Consider the following 20,434-nt stretch of genomic DNA (forward strand, 5'->3'; position numbering starts at 1 on the left):
ATGTTTGCAGGTCACCTGTGGCCAATGTAGAATTTTCAGTGAAACTGTAATATGTTTCCCGAGGAGGACTGCGGTGAAAGTTGGTAAGAGGTTTGTCTTTCATAATTTATCCTGAAATGACCCCCACCAGATTTCGCTGAAGAGGCATTAGCAAACGGCCAAGTAAAAACGGAGTTATTGATTGGGCAGGCCAGCAGTACTTCCTGGTAAAGGCAATTGGGATTGACAGACAAACTCCAGATCCTCAGAGTCAGCAGATCACTGAGAACTCTAAATAGCTGCGTATCATTTTTCTTGTGACGATGACGCATTGCTTTTTAAAAAACAAATTTAGAGTACCCAATTATTTTTTTTCCAATTAAGGGGCAATTTAGCGTGGCCAATCCACCAACCCTGCACATCTTTGGGTTGTGGGGGTGAGGCCCACGCAGGCACGGGGCGAATGTGCAAACTCCACACGGACAGTGACCCGGGACCGGGATCGAACCTCTGTCCTCGGCGCCGTGAGGCAGCAGTGCTAACCACTGCGTCACCGTGCCGCCCGACGCATTGCTGGTTTTATGGAACAACGACGCATTTTAATCTTGCACAGTTTTCAGCAAACCCAGGAAAAGAACCTTGTCAAGCATTGTTAACAAAGAGCTTCCCTCGGCAGTGATAGAAGGGAGTAATGCAAACAAATATTACAATGGAATCTTTACAATTTTACTACAATAGTGAAGTATGCGGAGGAATGTGGAGTTAGGTCTCAGATGAGCCATGATATCACTGAATGGTGGAATGGGCGGAGCTTAAAGGGCTAAATGGCCACCTCCTGTTCCTATGTAGCAATTGAATTAATTCAGTGACCTCTCCAAGTTCTTTGCACAGTGACTTTTGTCGGGCATTAATTAATTAGCTATAGTTTCTGTTCTATATGCGGGCTCCAAGCACCCACTTTGGTTGAAGATGTTGAGCGTTCTGGCAGACAGTGGCACATTGCTGGATTGCTCTGGCTTTGGTACACAGAACGAGAGGCTCTTTTTAGGAGGTCCAGAGAAGGAGGGATGTCCTGCATCTGCTCAGGATGAAGGTCACCACTTTGTCCCCCTTGACCTCCTGACTCACTCACCGCTGCAACTAGTGCTGCTCTGCTCGGTCTCCCGTCCTCCGCCCATTCCTCGCCCAACGCAATTATAGTTGTATTTGTGTAGCGCCTTTCACTCCCTCAGGTGTCCAAAAGCATTTCACAGCTAATGAATCACTTTTGAAATGTGGTCACTGTTGCTATGTTGGCAACTGTGGCAGCCAGTCCTATGCACAGCAAGGAGTCATGCAGAACAGTTAGATAATCGCCACTTGTTCTGTCCTGGCATTGTTGGCTGAGGGGGATAAATGTTGGCCTGGACAATGGAGGAACTGCCTTGCCCTTCTTCAGGTCGTAGCATGGGATCTCTCTAGGGCCACCTGAACAGGCAGACTGGGCCCTGATGTGGCACCTCCTCTGAGAGATGACATCTCTGACAGTGCAACACTAACTGAAGTGTCGGGCTAGATGACATGCTCAAGTCCTGGAGTGGGCCTTGAACCCACAATTTAGGCAGACAAGCTGACACGTAGCGGAAGTATTTATTGATGTATAAATAGCCATTCTTCTCGTTGAAAGGGAGGCTCCATTGTGAAATAACTCAACTTCAAGCACTTTACGCACCATCTCAAAAAGGTAGAGGAATGTTTTCCATAAACTAGGTGCTGCTCCATATTCTAATGTAGTGAGTAAGTGACACAGCAAGCTTTATTCTATTTCAGACTTAAGCGCTGCTCGAGAAGAGGATAATTTTGCAAGAGACATCCTCAAATAAAGTAATTAGCAATTGGCAAGAGCTCTTTGTTCTTTATTCTGGCATAAAAGCTGCTGGATCATTTGCTAAGCGGTATTAAATAGAGAATGATGGCTACCTGGAAGTGATTTTAAAGCTGTAATCTCACTGAGCTGTTAGCTGATGTCATAAACTACAAGAATGAACGATGAGTAGTTATAACCATCAACTACAAACCCTGGAGATGATCAACTTGAAATTATTTCAGTGAATATATGTTTTTATGATATATTTTGACAGTAATTGATCCATTTGGGGGCCTGTATTATTGTTGTCAAGGTGGGTGACAATGGCCAACATACTGACCATCATTGGGCAGTACGCGCGCAGTGGTTAGCACTGGGACTGCGGCACTGAGGACCCGGGTTTGAATCCTGGCCCTGGGTCACTGTCTGTGTGGAGTTTGCACATTCTCCCCGTATCTGCGTGGGTTTCGCCCGCACAACCCAAAAATGTGCAGGTTAGGTGGATTGGCCACACTAAATTGCCCCTTAATTGGGAAAAAAATAATTGGGTACTCTAATTTTATTTCAAAATTATATTAAAAATTTATAAAACAAAAACATACTGACCATCATTGAATTTACAGTGCAGAAGGAGGCCATTCGGCCCAACGAGTCTGCACCGGCTCTTGGAAAGAGCACCCCACCCAAGGTCAACACCTCCACCCTATCCCCATAACCCAGCAACCCCACCCAACACTAAGGGCAATTTTGGACTCTTAAGGGCAATTTATCACAGCCAATCGACCTAACCTGCACATCTTTGGACTGTGGGAGGAAACCGGAGCACCCGGAGGAAACCTATGCAGACACGGGGAGAACGTGCAGACTCCGCACAGACAGTGACCTAAGCCGGGAATCGAACCTGGGACCCTGGAACTGTGAAGCAACAGAGCTAACCACTGTGCCACCATGCCACGCATTGGTGTGAATGAAATCCTTGCTGGGAGATTAATGCTTGTGATACAGCCAGGGCAAACTTATTAAGTGCTAGCATTTGATAACTGGGAAATAATATGGTCAGTATATATTCATATCAGTTATTTATACTGCCAATATAGCTTCTTTTTTAAAAAAATGTTTTTATTCTCCATTTTCACATTTTCCTTCAAAATTTACACCCCACCCACAAACAGTAAATGGTAACAAATACAAAATCAATCCCCTTAACAGTACCAACGATCCCATCCTCCCACCACCCCAAACAACGGCCCACCTGTTAATATATGCATCCAATAAACCAAACACTCCCACGGTGGCAACAAAAAAACAAAGGAGAAAAAGAAAAAGGAGTCCGGGACCGCCCATGGTCACTATTGACCTATAGAGTCCACTCTCCCCCCCCCTACACTCAATGCCCTCCAACCTCTGAAAGAGTACCGTACATGATACCCAAGAGTTATACCCCCCAGTCTCCAACTCCTCCCGTCCACTACCTCTTGTAAAACTCCTCCTCCCAACCTCGGTTGCCAATATAGCTTCTTGATCAGAGGTCTAACAACACCTTTGATTTTTTGTGCAAAATACCTTTTAACATGTGTTAATGGTTTTCAATTGTACTCCATTTTAACATTTTCCGTTGCATTTTTTTGTCAACTGGAAATTAATTTGATCCTTTTTTTTTTCATAGCGATGTGCAGAATATTAGAAAGCTTGTTTCACGTTTTCAACTTTTTTTTTTTGCATCGAAAATGCTATTTGACGAGAAATGTTTCCCTAGTGCGCTTCGCATTCCCAGCAGCTCCACAATCTTCTCAAACTATTGATGTTTTCCTGAATACTTAGCCTTACGCATAAGCGTGCTCACGGCAACCAGCATTTTGTGATTAGGCCGATTTCGCAAATTCCGTGAAAATTTTTTAAACATTGCAAAGAGGACTCTTCTGCTTGCTCTGTGCAGTGAGCGACTTTAACCCTATGAGTATCAGCGCCAGCCTGTAAATTTCCAATCCTTAGAGGCTTACATAGCTGCATTTTATCATCTGATTCATATGCACCAGAGGGCGGATCACATTATGAGAGATTAGAAGGCTGACAAGAGGATGAAGCGGTACACCCAGTCGGTGATAAATTAAACCTCGATTTGCTTCCCTTAGACAGTGGAAAGGTGCACTGCATTACACTCGAGAGAGATTCTGCAGGTCTTTTCCCTTTTGTTCCCTCAGAGGTTAACAGGGAGTCTATCCTGTGGTCATTTCCAATCTGTCACAGAGAAAGCAGCCCAGTTGATCAGCAAAAAATAGTTTCTGGCTTTGCAGGATTCTGGACAGTCCGAACTGGACTGGGGCTTCTTTAGACCGACCTTGTGCACCACTTTGGTAGAGCCAGGCATCAGAGGCAAGTATGATTAATGAATTTCCAACTGGTCAGTGCTGTGACTGAGCAAGATACAGCTGGTTATATTATGGATGGGGGAACTCCGGTGTCCATAAAGATAGCAGACAGTTTCATTATAGAGTTGGAGAAATGTTTATGCTTCTTTCCTCCCCCCCCCCCCCCCCCCCCCTGCAAATCGATAAAAAAAACAGTAAATTTTCACTTTATTAAATGTGGTGTTGCTTGCTATCATGGCTGTTGCGCAGGGTTGATTCATACACCTGTGTGGTTGCGTGATCATCTCTGCCCACATCTCCTCTGCTCAGGTCACGCACTCGCCTAGTATGAACGAGGCACTCATGGTGTAAGAAGTTGGCAGATTTTTAAATCATCGTGCTTCATGTTTTTTTTTTACTTCCAAGGGTGACGTGACTGAAATTACGTTAAACACGTGTCTTGGACGGCACGGTGGGTGCAGCGGTTAGCACTGCTGCCTCACGGCGCCGAGGACCTGGGTTCGATCCCAGCCCCGGGTCATTGTCCGTGTGGACTTTGCACATTCTCCCCGTGTCTGCGTGGGTCTCACCCCCACACCCCAAAAGATGTGCAGGGTGTAAATTACCCCTTAATTGGAAAAATAAAAAAAAACGCATGTCTTTCCTCAGCAGCTTTAACAATTACTGGGCAAAGTTTTTTCCTCCAAATTACTGAAGGAACACATTTTTCTTTTATTCCTGTTTCCCCCAAATTGTATATGTTAGTTAAACTGCAGGGGGGGGGAAATGTAAAGCTACTTTAAATGGCAAGAGAAATGTTGGAACTGAAGTGGATGTGTGTGAATGGTCTAGTTAACACACAGAACCACGTGGATCACATAGCTCCAACCCTGATTGTCGCTACAATATGAATGCTTCCCACTTTGGCGCTGCATAGAATGCCACTCTAGCACTTGAAGAGGTTAATTTTAGGTGCCGCGAGTTGATTACAGCGCTGAAGATCAGATGCTGCAAATGAGATTTTACTATCTTGTTAATGGCAGTATTCTTGTAGCTTTCTTTTGCTTGATGAAAGAGGATCCTTTAGATAATTAAGGTGAGCAGCTTGAAAAGGCGTCGGAGCATTACCTTGAAATGGTGGCTTCAATCTCTCTGCTGATTACCAGTAATGATGGGCCAGTTAGCCACTTTGCTTCTGAGAGGCTGTCTTAACTCCTCGAGTGCCAATCCGAAGCAGTCACACTGTCGTCAACCCGACGCTGAAAGGTCTGATTGAGGCCAATGTGCATCGGCAGCGATGAATTTATAGAAGAGACGAGGACAGGAGTCTTTTCTGTCAAACTGAGTGGGGGTGGGGGTAAGTTATGCAAAGTTGAAAGTTTGTTTCTTTGTTTCCACCAATAATAGTTGAATCTTTTTCTGTGATTCCGTGCTTTAACTTATATAGTATCTACTTTAGGATCTTTTTAAATTGTGGTTATTATGACCGACCTCTTGTGAAGCTAGAAGGAGGCTGTACACTTGCATAGGTCATTTTGTTGTTGTTGTAAACCCCGTGGAGACCAGGATTTATTGGAAGGTGTTAAAGTGCCTTTTAATATAACTCAGTGTGCAGTCGGTAGTAAGTTTCATGTTGAAATCTGGATTTTCTTCTGCTTGACCTGGCAAGTTATGCGTCTTAATCCAACCCATACTAATCTGGTATTTGAAATTATTAGGCTATTTCGAAGGATAAATGTAATCTGATTGTTTTTAAAATGTCACCGTGCTCATTAAATGGGCTTTGACAGTTAGGAGCCGGACTCTGAGAGAGAGAGAACGTGCAGATATCGAGCACCAGAATAAAGTTGTTGGCAAAAAATAAATAAATAAAGCCTGCATGTTAAAATCTGTGGCTTCTGAGTCAGATAGTGACAGTGTCCTCTCGCAAAAAGTATAGGCTGATTGACCAGAGAGAGCCTTGGTATCTTCGCTGTAAACTCCTGATCATCCAAAGTCACATTTTTGCTCCAGGAAAGATGAAATTTTCTATTTATTTAAAAGCATTTATTTAAAAGCATTTATTATGAGCAAGAATAAATAAAGCGAGAATTCAGTACAGCAGACAAAGCCGAATTGCAATTTGAGCCGAGGAGACTGCTTGATATCAGACTTTTTTTATTGTTGGCACACCAGGCTAACCAAGAGAAAAACAAACTTGCAAACGATGGGCAGATTGTTCACTGAAACTCGCCTGAATGGTGACGGGGAGCGAGCATGGGTAGGGTGCTCATTCAGAGGGTTGGCGCAGGCTTGATGGGCCGAATGGCCTCCTTCTGCACTGTAGGGAATCTGTGATTCTATTTAACAATATTAAGTATTGTTTGAAATGTTTCAGAAGAACTGTAAGCAACAGTTTAATTTGATGCAATGAACAATTACTTCATTGCAGTGTTAATGTAAACCTACTTGTGACAATAACGATTATTATTATTATTATTATTTTGCTTTGTAAATTTTCCAGTTCCCAAGTGCTCTCCTTCATTCGCTTAAAATCTGCTCACGAACTGGGTTTAGTGGAGCGGTGAGGGGAGATATGGGGAAAGTAATCTGGAGAGAGGGAATAACCGAGAGAGGGGGGGGAGCAATCAGCAGAGAGGGAATAACCGAGAGAGGGGGGGAGCAATCAGCAGAGCGGGCCCACTGGGCACCCCCAGCCCTGGATGGTATGGTCGGTCCAAGGTGTTTATTATGTATTAGTTGTGTTTAATTGTACGCAGGCTGTGGACATTAATCAACAATCAATTTGTGCCCACATTCCCAACTGGAATGGGCTGAAACTGTGGTCATTGGGTGAGGAGATACAAGTTTGCAATGTACATTGCGGGCAGCACGGTAGCCTTGTGGATAGCACAATTGCTTCACAGCTCCAGGATCCCAGGTTCGATTCCGGCTTGGGTCACTGTCTGTGCGGAGTCTGCACATCCTCCCCGTGTCTGCGTGGGTTTCCTCCGGGTGCTCCGGTTTCCTCCCACAGTCCAAAGATGTGCGGGTTAGGTGGATTGGCCATGATAAATTGCCCTTAGTGTCCAAAATTGCCCTTAGTGTTGGGTGGGGTTACTGGGTTATGGGGATAGGGCGGAGGTGTTGACCTTGGGTAGGGTGCTCTTTCCAAGAGCCGGTGCAGACTCGATGGGCCGAATGGCCTCCTTCTGCACTGTAAATTCTATGATAATCTATGACATCTCGGTAAATAAATGCTTATTAAGGGTGTAAAGACTAAGTTCTGTCCTTCCCCACCATGCTTTCTGGAATATAACACGAGGCATATGTTGGGCATTGGGCCTCATTACTTTTCTTGAGTCGCAGATGCTTCCTGGGCATCCCTGCAGCTCAATGGTGAATGGGATTTAATTGTTCGCCAATATGATGGGCATCATTACAGGTGGCGTAATCATGCTTTGCGCTCTGAAGATGGGAACACCAACCAAGAATGGGGCCAGCAGCAATCCTTCCAACTCTTCCTAGCTCCACAGAAATGATATCATTAAAACATTATTCTTACCTTTTTGTGGTGGCAGCCTTAGGTAGTCCTTTTCCTAAAGAGCCAACCATGAGACACTAAAGGCCTGGACCATAGAATCCCTACAGTGCAGAAGGAGGCCATTCGGCCCATCGGGTCTACAGTGAGCCTCCAAAGGAGCACCCACACAGGCCCACGCCCCAACCCTATCACTGTAACCACCCATAACCATTTGTTTGGACACCAAGGGCAATTTTAGCTTTGCTAATCCACCTAACCTGCACATCTTTGGACTGTGGGAGGAAACCGGAGCACCCGGAGGAAACCCACGCAGACACAGGGAAAACGTGCAAACTCCTACACAGACAATCACCCAGGGCTACATGCATGCCTGAAGCTCCACTCGGTGACCCATCGCATGGCACCCCTAATTTGCCGACACATGCCTGCTTCCGTTGGTCAATTGCAAGTGTCTCCACCATCCGTTCTGACAGCACTCGCACCTTGGGGGAAGATTGGGTGTGAGAAATCACAATATCCTACCCAAATAAATGGGCATTCCAATATTCAGTTTATCCCCCATTTGAATTTTGACGTGGAAAACGACCATTCATCCCAGCTTTCTCCGATGCATTCCCTCCTCTAAAAACTTTGTTGGTTTGCTCTTTTTCTCAATCCTATACTATCTTACATCAATGGTTTCTGTTGCTAAGAAATGAAGTAAGACTTCATAGAATATCATAGAATCCCTACAGTGCAGAAGAGGCCATTCAGCCCATCGGGTCTGCACCGACCCTCTGAAAGAGCACCCCAGCTAGGCCCAATCCCCAACCCTATCCCCGTAACCCCACCTAGGGACAATTGAGCTTGGCTAATCCATCTAACCCACACATTTTTAGACTGTGGGAGGAAACCGGAGCACCCGGAGGAAACCCACGCAGACATGGGGAGCACGTGCAGACTCCGCACAGGCAGTGACCCAAGGCCCGGAATTGAACCCGGGCCCCCGGCGCTATGAGGCAGCAGTGCTAGCCACAGTGCCACCCATATTGCATTTATCTGGTGCCTGTCATGACCACAAGACATCCCAACGCATTTTAGAGCCAATGAAGTACTTTTGAATTGTCGTCACTGCTGTGATGCAGGAAATGAGGCACCCAATTTATGCACAGCAAGATTCCACAAACAGCAATGTGGCAATGACCAGATCATCTGCTTTTGTGTTGTTGATTGAGGGGCAAATGTTGGTGGGGACACTGAATTTAACACCCTTGCTCTATGAATTTGAATTTGATTTATTGTCACGTGTACCGAGGTACAGTGAAAAGTATTGTTCTGCGTACAGTCCAGACAGAGCGTTCCATTAACGAAAAAACACAGGACATGCATGAATACACAATGTAAATCATAGAGGTAGACATCAGGTGAGCTTATGGAGGGTAGTACTACTCAGATGTGTGAAAAGATTAGTTCAGTCCATAAGAGGGTCACTCAGGAGTCTGGTGACAAGTATTCTCTGCTCGGCACGATAGGGGAGTGGTTAGCACTGCTGCCTCACGGCCCCCCGACCCCGGGTCAATGTCCGTGCGGAGTTTGCACATTCTCCCCGTGTCTGCGAGGGTCTCACTCCCCACAACCCAGAGATATGCAGAGTAGGTGGATTGGCCACGCTAAATTGCCCCGCAATTGGGGAAAAAAAAGAATTGGTGCTGTAAATTTATATATTTTTTTAAAAGGAGTCTGGTAACAGCGGGGAAGAAGCAGTTTTTGAATCTGTTCGTGCGTGTTCTCGGAATTTTGTATCTCTTGCCCAGTGGAAGAAGTTGGAAGAAAGAATAACCCGGGTGGGAGGGGTCTTTTTTTATGCTGCCCGCTTTCCCCAGGCAGCGGGAGGTGTAGACAGAGTCAATGGATGGGAGGTGGGTTCATGTGATGGACTGGGCTCTTCTTCAAAGTAGTGCTGTAGGATCTTCTACATTCATCCGCAAGGGCCGACGGAGCCATGATTTAAAGTCTGATCTGAAAGATGGCACCTCCCACTGGGCTGCATTCCCCCAGTGCTGCTGTGCATTGTCAGCCTAGTTTGCAGTGTGAAAGTACTCGAGTGGGACTTGAATCCACAACCTTCTAACTTGAGAAGCGTGAGTGCTAGCAACTGAGCCAGAGCCAACATTAATCACTGAAATAAACAATGAACTGATTTTGTATAATAGTGCCAATGACATTATACAAAATAATTTGGAGCATTAGACTATCTGGGTCGCGTTGGATACAGGAGGTAAGATGCAGGTCTCTAGGTGTGTGTGCTATCTCCCTGGCGCCTAGTAAAGATCTACGTAATTAGAGGTATTATTAATTCCTCTGAAAAAATCTCTCAAACTCCTTAAAAGAACTGAGTGTGCATTAATACAGGTAACATGCCAGCTCAGGAGTGATGAGAAGCAAAATTGCACAATGTGTGAATCTGTGTGGGTTTGCTTCTATCCTTTTTCCTCCCGTAAGATCATTTGGGGAATTAATGGGTGCTTACGGGCAAGGATCTGTGCAGAGACCCCATCCGGGAGAGGGATTTGTGGGTTGATCGAAGGAGCAGACTGCAGGGTTTGGGAAGGCAGATGGAGGGTGTTTGAGTGAAGCCGCATTGTCTGGCAGTCTACGTGTGCTGAAAATCCGCAGACAGATGATACTTAAACGTACCTAATGTCTGGGGACTTTCCGACACAAACTTATCTGATTAGGAGAGATGGACGGTAGATTAATGCTCTCCTCCAGTTGGAGCAGGGAGCAGTTGGGGGAGGGGGGGAGAGGGAGGGGGGGAATGTGGGAGTGTGTGAAGGTGGAGAATTTAAAGTGGCTGACCGTTTTTGAGCATTTCCTCAATCGTGCATTGTCAATGATGTGTCGGGGTGGCAGGTTAGGTAAATTTTACCGTAGCGTTCGAGTGCTTGGCCATGTGCCCTGCTCTGGCGAGGCTGGAGAACAGTGTTTTTGTCATGTAAGTAGACCAAGCCCTTTAAGATGCTGCTGTTTCTCTTAATTATGCAATTGTAGAAAATTAATAGTTTTGGCTTTTTACATAATAAAGCTTTTTAATGGACCGCAAAACTATAGGTAATTTAGAATTAGCAATTAAACTACTTGACATCTTATTAATATTTAGATTCTGCTTTGTTAAAAGGAACACGAGGGTTAGCAGAACTTTGCATTGAATTGCTTGGGCTCTATGTCAATATGCAAATAATCAAGTTGTGGGTTCAGCACAAACAGAGAATGTGTTGAAAGGAACAATTTCCATTTTGGTCCAAACAGTCCGCTCGTGTGTCTCAGGAATAAGAATCCCCCCCCTCCGCCCCTCCCTCCGCCCAACTCATACAGGACAATGTTTTGAAATTGGTCGGTGGATTTCCTAACTCTGCTCTCTCTCCTTCTGTTGCAGTCGTGAGAGTGATCTATCAACAATCATCTCCAACTTGCACCAGAGCAGGCAGCTCGTTATGCCAGAGAGTCAAAGTCGGAATGAGATAAAGAAAAACGGCATCGACTTACACCCAGGACAGGCTGGTAAGGTTGTGAAACGTCACAAACACAGCGCTGCAAAAATCAGTTCTGAATGAAATGAATGATTGCAGAGTTTCCAAAAACAAGCCCTTTGAGGACTTTGTTTCTCCTCTCCTGAGGACGGGTGCACATACACGCACACATGTGCGCACACACAAGCGCGCGTGCATTGACACACACACATACACATGTGCACGCACACATATATGCACACACATATACACACGTGCGCACACACAAGCACACGTGCATGGACACACACGTACACATGTGCGCGCATGTCCACACGCACACATATGCACACACATATACACGAGCGCACACACACACATGCACATGCACGCACGCGCACACATACACATATGCGCACACGCACACCATGTGATGTTACATTCAGCTACTGAGGTAGCTTTCGCATTTCAACGAATTGACTGTATTCTGATGCAGCAACATTATAAAATTCCATGGGACTTACTGAACATTGCAACTACGGAGGCATGTGTTTGTGTCACAAAATAGAACATTTTATAGATTGCCAATTAGTTACCAATATATTCCAAAAACTTCCAGGGCTGCAAAGTTGTGCAGTCACTAATCCGTGTCAGCCATCGGGCACTGTTGGTAGCATACACGCCTTTGAATCACTAGGGTTCTGGGTTCAAGTCCACTCCAGGGCTCGAGCACAAAAATCAAGATTAGGGACATACAGATTAGGAGCACGAGTAGGCCACTCGGCCCCTCGAGCCTGTTCCACCATTTAATAGGATCATAGCTGATCTGCTTGTGGCCTCAACTCTGGACTCCCACCTACCACCCGAGAGTACTGAGGAAGTGCTGCACTGTCGGAGGTCCATCTCTGTAATGAGACATAAACCTTGCACAGTGGACCTGCCTCCTTGGGTAGATAGATGTAAAAGAGCCCGTGACTCTCACAGAAGAGAAGGGGAGTCATCCCCGATGTCCTGACCAATGGTTATCCCTCAAATCAGTGTCACACAAACAGACAACCTGGTCATTATCACGTTGCTGTTTGTGGAAGTTTGTTGTGAGCAGATTGGCTACTGTGTTTCCCAAATTCCAGCAGTGACCACACGTCAAAAAGTACTTCATTGGCTGGAAAGTGCATTGTGACATTTTGCACAGTGCTAGAAATCAGCCAGTCTACATTCTTAAAGAGTTAATTATTTAAGCCATGTTTGTAATGGCTTTTAAATAAATAAAAATACAACAAACCATTTTCCTTTTAAATATTCCAAACTGCCCTGAAAATCTGACCATCCAAGGGCCACATTCTGAGCAGCCTGTGCGTTTTCCGAGGCATTTTGCTTGCTACAGCGTTTTGGACTATAATTATGCAGCCTCCTGAAAGGCAAAACTAATTGTGAAATGGTCTTTCTGGAAGGTGCTGTTGCTCTGTTCCTGGTGGGGAGTTTGAAGAATCACGGCCAACACTGACACTATTTTACTACGCGTTTTATGTACGTCACTCGCGTACAGTCTGAATTGTGCGCTATGACTTGTACAGGTCCATTGGTTGAAAATTAGTTGGTATAGTACTCACTTAGACCTGGTGTTAGGACTGCAGCGATAGTGATACGTTCTTGAAAAACAAATCTGGTTAATTTGCAGTTGGCGACAGGGATAGGGCGTCATCCAGCACAGTCAGCCGGAGATTTCCCCCTCTTCAAGCCATCTTTTCATTCTGTCAGCATCTGGCGTGACACATTTAGCTGTCACCTCCGAGGCTGCACGTTGTGGGTTCGAGCCTCCAGCACAGATATGACGCCGATTATGACAGTGCCACATTGAGGGAGTGCGGCACTGTCAGAGGTGCTTTTTTTACACAAGAAATTAAACTTAAGTCCATCAGCCATCTCTCTGGTGGATGGAAAAGATGATTGGAAGAAAAACTGTGGGTTCCGCACCGTTCCTGCATCAAAATAGCGCCGAAAATGAATTAATTGAATTTTAACCTGATGCAATTTGCTGTGTGGCTGTATTTGCTTCCATGCCAATTATAAATACATCTCCATGGCAATGCATTGGCCGTGGTGTGCTTTGGGATATGAGGAAGCAAAGTATAAATGCGGGTCTTTAAATACATGAATAGGATGGGAATAGAGGGATACAGACCCCGGAAGTGTAGAAGATTTTAGTTTAGATTGGCAGCATGGTCGGCACAGGCTTGGAGGGCCGAAGGGCCTGTTCCTGTGCCTACTTTTCCTTGTTCTTTGTTCTTTTGTCCTTCTCAGCTACGGCACTCCTCCTGCCCCTGGGTTAGAACATCGGGGTTCTCCGGCTGGCACTGCAGTGTGGGATTGAGGCACTGCTGCCTGTCAGACGTGCCTTCTATGAGATGTTAAACTGAGGCCTCACCTGCCCTTCAAGGTGAATACCAAAGATTCGATTGTATTCACTAAATAAGAGTTGGGGAGTTATCCCCTGTGCCCTGATGAACATTGATCTCTCCATCGTCACTAAAACAGACAGATTAGCTAGACCGTACCAATCTGGGATCCTGCTCCACTGCTAATTGCCGCCATGTTTCCTGCCTTACAGCGCATACAGTTAAGGAGCCCTCTGTTGGTTGTAAAGTGTTTTGAAACATCCTAAGATTGTGAAAGGTGCAATATAAATACAAGTCTCACCTCCTTTTTGTTCTGGTACTTTTGGTTCTGGTATTCTCAACTGACCAACCTCCTCAGTGTATGGGCGCGATTTAACGAGAAAAGGTCTAAGTGCCGTATCGGGCTCCCTTCCCAGATCCTTCCCGACGGCCGAGACCGTGGCCCGTATTTACTGGCACGTGGTGCCAGAAATGGTCCCCCACAAGCTTCACGGCGGAAAAGGCTGACTCGCCTCGACCGTGCCCGGCCGCCCCCCTCCCCCAACAAGGGGGAGCTGCTCATAAACGCTCTGTCCGAACACACTCCGGTCAGCACACAGACATGGCACCATGTAGACCTGCCCCATGCTTGGAGGCGAAAAGGGCCGGGGGGGGGGGGAGCGTGGAGATGGGGGGGGATGGGGATTGCCCTTAATTGGTGTCAATCGGTGGCTTGCCACAGCTAGGTGGGATCGGGAACCCGTCAACGGGATCAGGCCGGTTAGATTGTGAACCGATTGGCGTGGATCTTGATTTTGGCGCCTCCCGTGATTTAACCAGCGTGCAGCTGTTAAATCGCACCCTATGTGTTCAGAGTTCATTCATTGAATTCAGGGGAGAGCAGTGGTGTTGTCACTGGACTAGTAATCCAGAGACCCAGGGTAATGCTCTGGGGCCCAGGTTCGAATCCCACCATGGCAGATGGTGAAATTTGAATTCAATAAAATATCTGGAGACCATGAAGCCAGTGTCGATTGTCGTATGAAAAAACATGCCCTGAAGCACTCACGCAAAAGCCTCATGAAAATTAAATATGTAAATATTTTGCTGGTCTTTCTGTCTGGCCTTGCAAGGGATGAGCGAAGTGAAATTATTTTGGTGCTGCAGTTACACCACTTACTGTCGAGTATGATTGCCCAGTGGCAGCCCCCGGTTGTACTGTTGCCTGCGGGACACGATGGGGTGAGTGACGCAGGTTCTTTGCGCCTGTGTGCAGAGTTTGGTGAATTTTAAATGTACCGAGAGTCCCGTCGGGTTTATCTATTGCTTTGCAGGATGAGGAAGGGTGACCCCAGAGATAGGCTGCCTAAAACATGGCCACAGCAAGGCCAGATTTATACTGACCGCCAGTGCTCCATCCCAATGGTGCAAGATTGCTCATTCAAACTGGTTTCTCATCGCTTGCTTTCACACTCTCTAACCACGCAAGCAGACTCCGGGGTATATTGGAAAGCGCTGCCGATAGTCAGTCAGCCTTTGCAACAAGGAGAGGATGGATTCTCTCGTTTTGTACGCGCCCTTCACCAGAACTGAGCTCTATTGCCGTTTTATACTCCAATCACCGATCCACATTTTCCCCGTCTACTCAATAGGATGAAAATTGTGGGTTGCACAACCTGTTTTGATGCATGTGCTCCACGAGCGATAACACAAATTGGTAAATTCTGCCTGCCCAATGATCAATCCATACATCTCCGATGTTAAGTGAAGGTTTTACTTTATTCTGAAGGGCTCCTTTCAAACGCAGCTGTTGAAGCTGTGGAGAATGGACTTCCGTACAGTTTCTTTCGGATGATAACCTTCAGTGTTTCATTTTTTTGGGGAATGGGCTTTGTTGACAATTACTAACCTTCCGGCGTTGCCCTTCAGAAGCTGCCTTCTTGAACTGCTGCAGGCTGGTGGTGTAAGTGCCACCCTCTTCAACCCCTCCACCCACCGTGCTGCTCACGAAGGCGTTCCAGGAGAGACAGTGAAGGAGCGGCCATATAGTTCTGAGTCGGGCTTGTAAATGACTGAGGCGGGCAGTTGTAGGTGGTGGTGTTCCCTTTCACCTCCTGCCCTTGTTCTTGTTTAGGTGGTGGAGCGGCTGTTGAGGCAACACAGGGTTACTGTAAGCTTCTTATGTCTCCTAATTAATTGAAACAGGAATGACTGAAATCACTCGTATTTTGTACTGGCTGATGTTCTCCATTTAGAATCGAAGTTGAGTATTTAGTTCCTCCAGCCTTCACTTAGATCATGGCCGATCTGTATCGCAACCCCAGTTACCCGTCATTTATGCATATCTCATGATATCCATACCAAACAAAATAAATCTCATTGATTCTAGTTTTGACTGATTCCATGCATCCACAGACTTCTGCGGGGGAAGAGTTCCAGGTTTTCAATATCCTTTGTGGGGGGAAAGATATTTTCTCAATTCCCTCCAACGTTCCCTTGCTCTAAGTTAAAGATTGGTTTCTGTTCTTGATTTCCCCTGCTGGAGTAGGTAGTTACTCTAGCCTACGGAACCTTTTTAACATTTTAAGCACCTCAACTAGGTCATCTCAATCTCTGTCCTGAGTCGCGGGGGCACATTGATTAGCACTGCTGCCTCACAGCTCCAAGGACAGGGGTTCAATTCTGGCCTTGGGTGACTGCCTGCGTGGAGTCTGCACATCCTCCCCATGTGTGCGTGGGTTTCCTCTGGGTGCTCCGGTTTCCTCCCACAGTCCAAAGATGTGCAGGTTGGGTGGGGTTACAGGGATAGGGTGGGGGAGAGGGCCTAGTAGGGTGCTCTTTCAAAGGTCGGCTTCCTGTACCGTTGAGATTCTATGATTCTGTGGGGTCCATGGAATATTTTTACACCTGACTTATCAAGAGTCATATTTACGTAATACATTTTGATGCTGTGCCCTTGTATCAGCTTGAAGGGGGAAAAAGAAAAGGAAGTTGGGTTAATGTTGCCAGTTATTTGTGTTGTGTTACTGCCCGGAATGCTAGCAATCATTATTGGGCGAAGTGTTTCTTAAATTCACTGACGATACTTCTTCAAGATACATGAGCTTCATGTCTTGCGGTATAGTTTGGCGTCTGCTCAAAGAATTTGATGCACGGGCCGAGGGCTCAGTGTTGATAAAATCTAATTGCTGTATTGATCCAAGCTGGAGCCAGTCATAGCAGCATTGGTAATTGAGATATTTCTGTTGGTGCGGTTGGCTCTCTGAGCAGTTTTAAGCTCCTCCCAGTTCCCTATGGCCCGAAGGCAGTGTCGGGGAACACCACATATCCCAATGTCAGATCACACAGTTATTTCAACCAAATGCGCTCATTTTATATTCAAATCGGATTTGATCCACAGAGGGAGGAGCGTCATGTTTTTTTTTTTTTTGCCCTGTCTTTAATGGCCCGATTAGGAAATGTTTCCATTTGAGTTAAGTAAAGAACTTGCATTTGCATAGCGCCGCTCATGACTTCGGGCATCCTGAAGTGCTGCACAGCAAATGAAGTTGAAAAGCGTTGCGCAGGTCAAAGAGACACAGCCTGAGTGAGTGAGACACAGACAGAGTGAGAATTTGAAACTTGGTAATTTGGTGCAGTGAGGTAACCAGGAAAGGTAAGTGATAAATCTAATTCTGTTGTTTTTCAGTTAAAAGTGCAGTGTAGATTAGTGTCTGATTGGCTGAAGCTGCCCCCACCCTAATTGCTGAGAGGCAGTTATCTGGCAGTCACCTGAGGCCTGTTTAGGGGCACAAAGGTACACATTGTATTCTTCTCTTTGAAGTTTTAGTGTGAGTCATCCTAAAGTCTGTATAAAAGACAGACAGAAAGCGCACTTAGTAAGCGTTGCGCAGGTCAAAGAGACACAGCCTGAGTGAGAATTTGAAACTTGGTAATTTGGTGCAGTGAGGTAATTCGGTGCAGAGTGGGAGAAGGTGCTTTTTCCCGACTGTTTTGTTCTCTTTCTTCGGGCCTAATTTCGGGAGCCGTTCGGAGTAGGAGGAGCAGTCTCTGAGTATAAAAACCTAACGGTAACTTCCTGTTTACCAGTTTTTTTTTTTTGTTTTTTTTCAAAAGTCAGAGGGAAGCTGTGATCTGATTGGTTGATAGCAAATCTGCTCCAAATTTAAAAAAAAACACAGCTAAACTTGTAAACTTAAATTAAACTAATTAATTAATTAGAGATGGCTGGTCAGGTGATGTGCTTGAGCTGCTTGATGTGGGAGCTGGCAGATCCCATTGCGGGCTGCAGCGACCACATCTGCAGTAAGTGTTGGCTGCTCGAAGAGCTCCGGCTCAGAGTTGATGAGCTGGAGTCTGAGCTTCAAACACTGAGGCACATCCGGGAGGGGGAGACTTACCTGGACACTGTGTTTCAGGAGGCAGTCACACCTGTCAGAGTAAGTAGTTTAAATCCTGCCAGTGGCCAAGGACAGCAGGGTGTGACTGCAAGTCAGGCAGGTAAAGAGAACCAACAGTCAGGAACTCAGGAGCCTCAGCCCTTGACCCTGTCCAACAGGTACGAGGCACTTGCTCCCTGTGTGGATGGCGAACAGGGCTGCAGAAAGGACGAGTCAGCTGACCAAGGCACCATGGTGCAGCAGGCCATTCAAGGGGAGGGAGTAAATAGGCAAGTTGTAGTAAGGCAAAAAAAACATAATGGGAGTTTTGTACAGGCCTCCTAACAGTGGTCAGGACCAGGGGCACAAAATGCACCATGAAATAGAAAGTGCATGTCAGAAAGGCAAGGTCACAGTGATCATGGGGGACTTCAATATGCAGGTGGACTGGGTAAATAATGCTGCCAGTGGACCCAAGGAAAGGGAATTCATTGAATGTTTACAGGAGGGCTTTTTGGAACAGCTTGTGATGGAGCCCACGAGGGAACAGGCCATTCTGGACTTAGTGTTATGTAATGAGCCAGACTTGATTAAAGATCTTAAAGTAAGGGAACACTTAGGAGGCAGTGATCATAATATGGTAGAATTCAATCTCCAATTTGAAAGAAAGAAGGTAGAATCAGATGTAAAGGTGTTACAGTTAAATAAAGGTAACTACAGGGGCATGAGGGAGGAACTGACGAAAATTGACTGGGAGCAGAGCCTAGTGGGAAAGACAGTAGAACAGCAATGGCAGGAGTTTCTGGGAGTAATTGAGGACACAGTACAGAGGTTCATCCCAAAGAAAAGAAAGGTTATCAGAGGGGGGATTAGGCAGCCATGGCTGGCAAAGGAAGTTGGGGAATGCATCAAAGCAAAAGAGAAAGCCTATAATGTGGCAAAGAGTAGTGGGAAGTCAGAAGATTGGGAAGGCTACAAAAACAAACAGAGGATAACAAAGAGAGAAATAAGGAAAGAGAGGATCAATTATGAAGGTAGGCTAGCCAGTAACATTAGGAATGATAGTAAAAGTTTCTTTAAATACATTAAAACAAACGGGAGGCAAAAGTAGACATTGGGCCGCTCCAAAATGACGCTGGTAATCTAGTGATGGGAGACAAGGAAATAGCTGAGGAACTGAATAAGTACTTTGCGTCAGTCTTCACAGTAGAAGACATGAGTAATATCCCAACAGTTCAGGAGAGTCAGGGGGCAGAGTTGAATATGGTAGCCATCACAGAGGAGAAAGTGCTAGAGAAACTAAGAGGTCTAAAAATTGATAAATCTCCGGGCCCAGATGGGCTACATCCTAGAGTTCTAAAGGAGATAGCTGAAGAAATAGTGGAGGTGTTAGTTATGATCTTTCAAAAGTCACTGGAGTCAGGGAAAGTCCCAGAGGATTGGAAAATCGCTGTTGTAACCCCCCTGTTCAAGAAGGGAACAAGGAAAAGGATGGAAAATTATAGGCCAATTAGCCTAACCTCGGTTTCATAGATTATCATAGAATTTACAGTGCAGACGGAGGCCATTCGGCCCATCGAGTCTGCACCAGCTCTTGAAAAGACCTACCCAAGGTCAACACCGCCACCCTATCCCCATAACCCAGTAACCCCACCCAACACTAAGGGCAATTTTGGACACTAAGGGCAATTTATCATGGCCAATCCACCTAACCTGCATATCTTTGGACTGTGGGAGGAAACCGGAGCACCCGGAGGAAACCCACGCACACACGGTGAGGATGTGCAGACTCCGCACAGACAGTGACCCAAGCCGGAATCAAACCTAGGACCCTGGAGCTGTGAAGCAATTGTGCTATCCACAAGGCTACCGTGCTGCCCCGTGTTGGCAAGATTCTAGAATCCATTGTTAAGGATGAGATTTCTAAATTCTTGGAAGTGCAGTGTCGGATTAGGACAAGTCAATATGGATTTAGTAAGGGGAGGTTGTGCTTGACAAACCTGTTAGAGTTCTTTGAAGAGATAACAAATAGGTTCGACCAAGGAGAGCCAATGGATGTTATCTATCTTGACTTCCAAAAGGCCTTTGATAAGGTGCCTCACGGGAGACTGCTGAGTAAAATAAGGGCCCATGGTATTCGAGGCAAGGTACTAACATGGATTGACGATTGGCTGTCAGGCAGAAGGCAGAGAGTTGGGATAAAAGGTTCTTTTTCGGAATGGCAACCGGTGACGAGTGGTGTCCCGCAGGGTTCAGTGTTGGGGCCACAGCTGTTCTCTTTATATATTAACGATCTAGATGACGGGACTGGGGGCATTCTAGCTAAGTTTGCCGATGATACAAAGATCGGTGGAGGGGCAGGTAGTATGCAGGAGGTGGGGAGGCTGCAGAAAGATTTAGACAGTTTAGGAGAGTGGTCCAAGAAATGGCTGATGAAATTCAACGTGGGCAAGTGCAAGGTCTTGCACTTTGGAAAAAAGAATAGAGGCATGGACT

At 46.0% G+C, this 20,434-nt stretch overlaps 1 protein-coding gene across 13 annotated transcripts in view; it reads left to right on the plus strand.

Annotated features, from left to right (window-relative positions):
• The window catches only part of samd11 (sterile alpha motif domain containing 11), a 311,850-nt gene that overhangs the window by 146,527 nt on the left and 144,889 nt on the right, over nucleotides 1–20,434 (plus strand). For all 13 annotated transcript variants that reach the window (XM_072477949.1, XM_072477943.1, XM_072477944.1 and 10 more), the window contains one exon: nucleotides 11,112–11,236. In XM_072477949.1, coding sequence (XP_072334050.1) covers nucleotides 11,112–11,236 — 125 coding nt within the window. The remainder of the gene's footprint in view (nucleotides 1–11,111; nucleotides 11,237–20,434) is intronic.

Source organism: Scyliorhinus torazame, chromosome 16, assembly GCF_047496885.1.
Source record: "Scyliorhinus torazame isolate Kashiwa2021f chromosome 16, sScyTor2.1, whole genome shotgun sequence".
Classification (NCBI taxonomy): domain Eukaryota; kingdom Metazoa; phylum Chordata; class Chondrichthyes; order Carcharhiniformes; family Scyliorhinidae; genus Scyliorhinus; species Scyliorhinus torazame.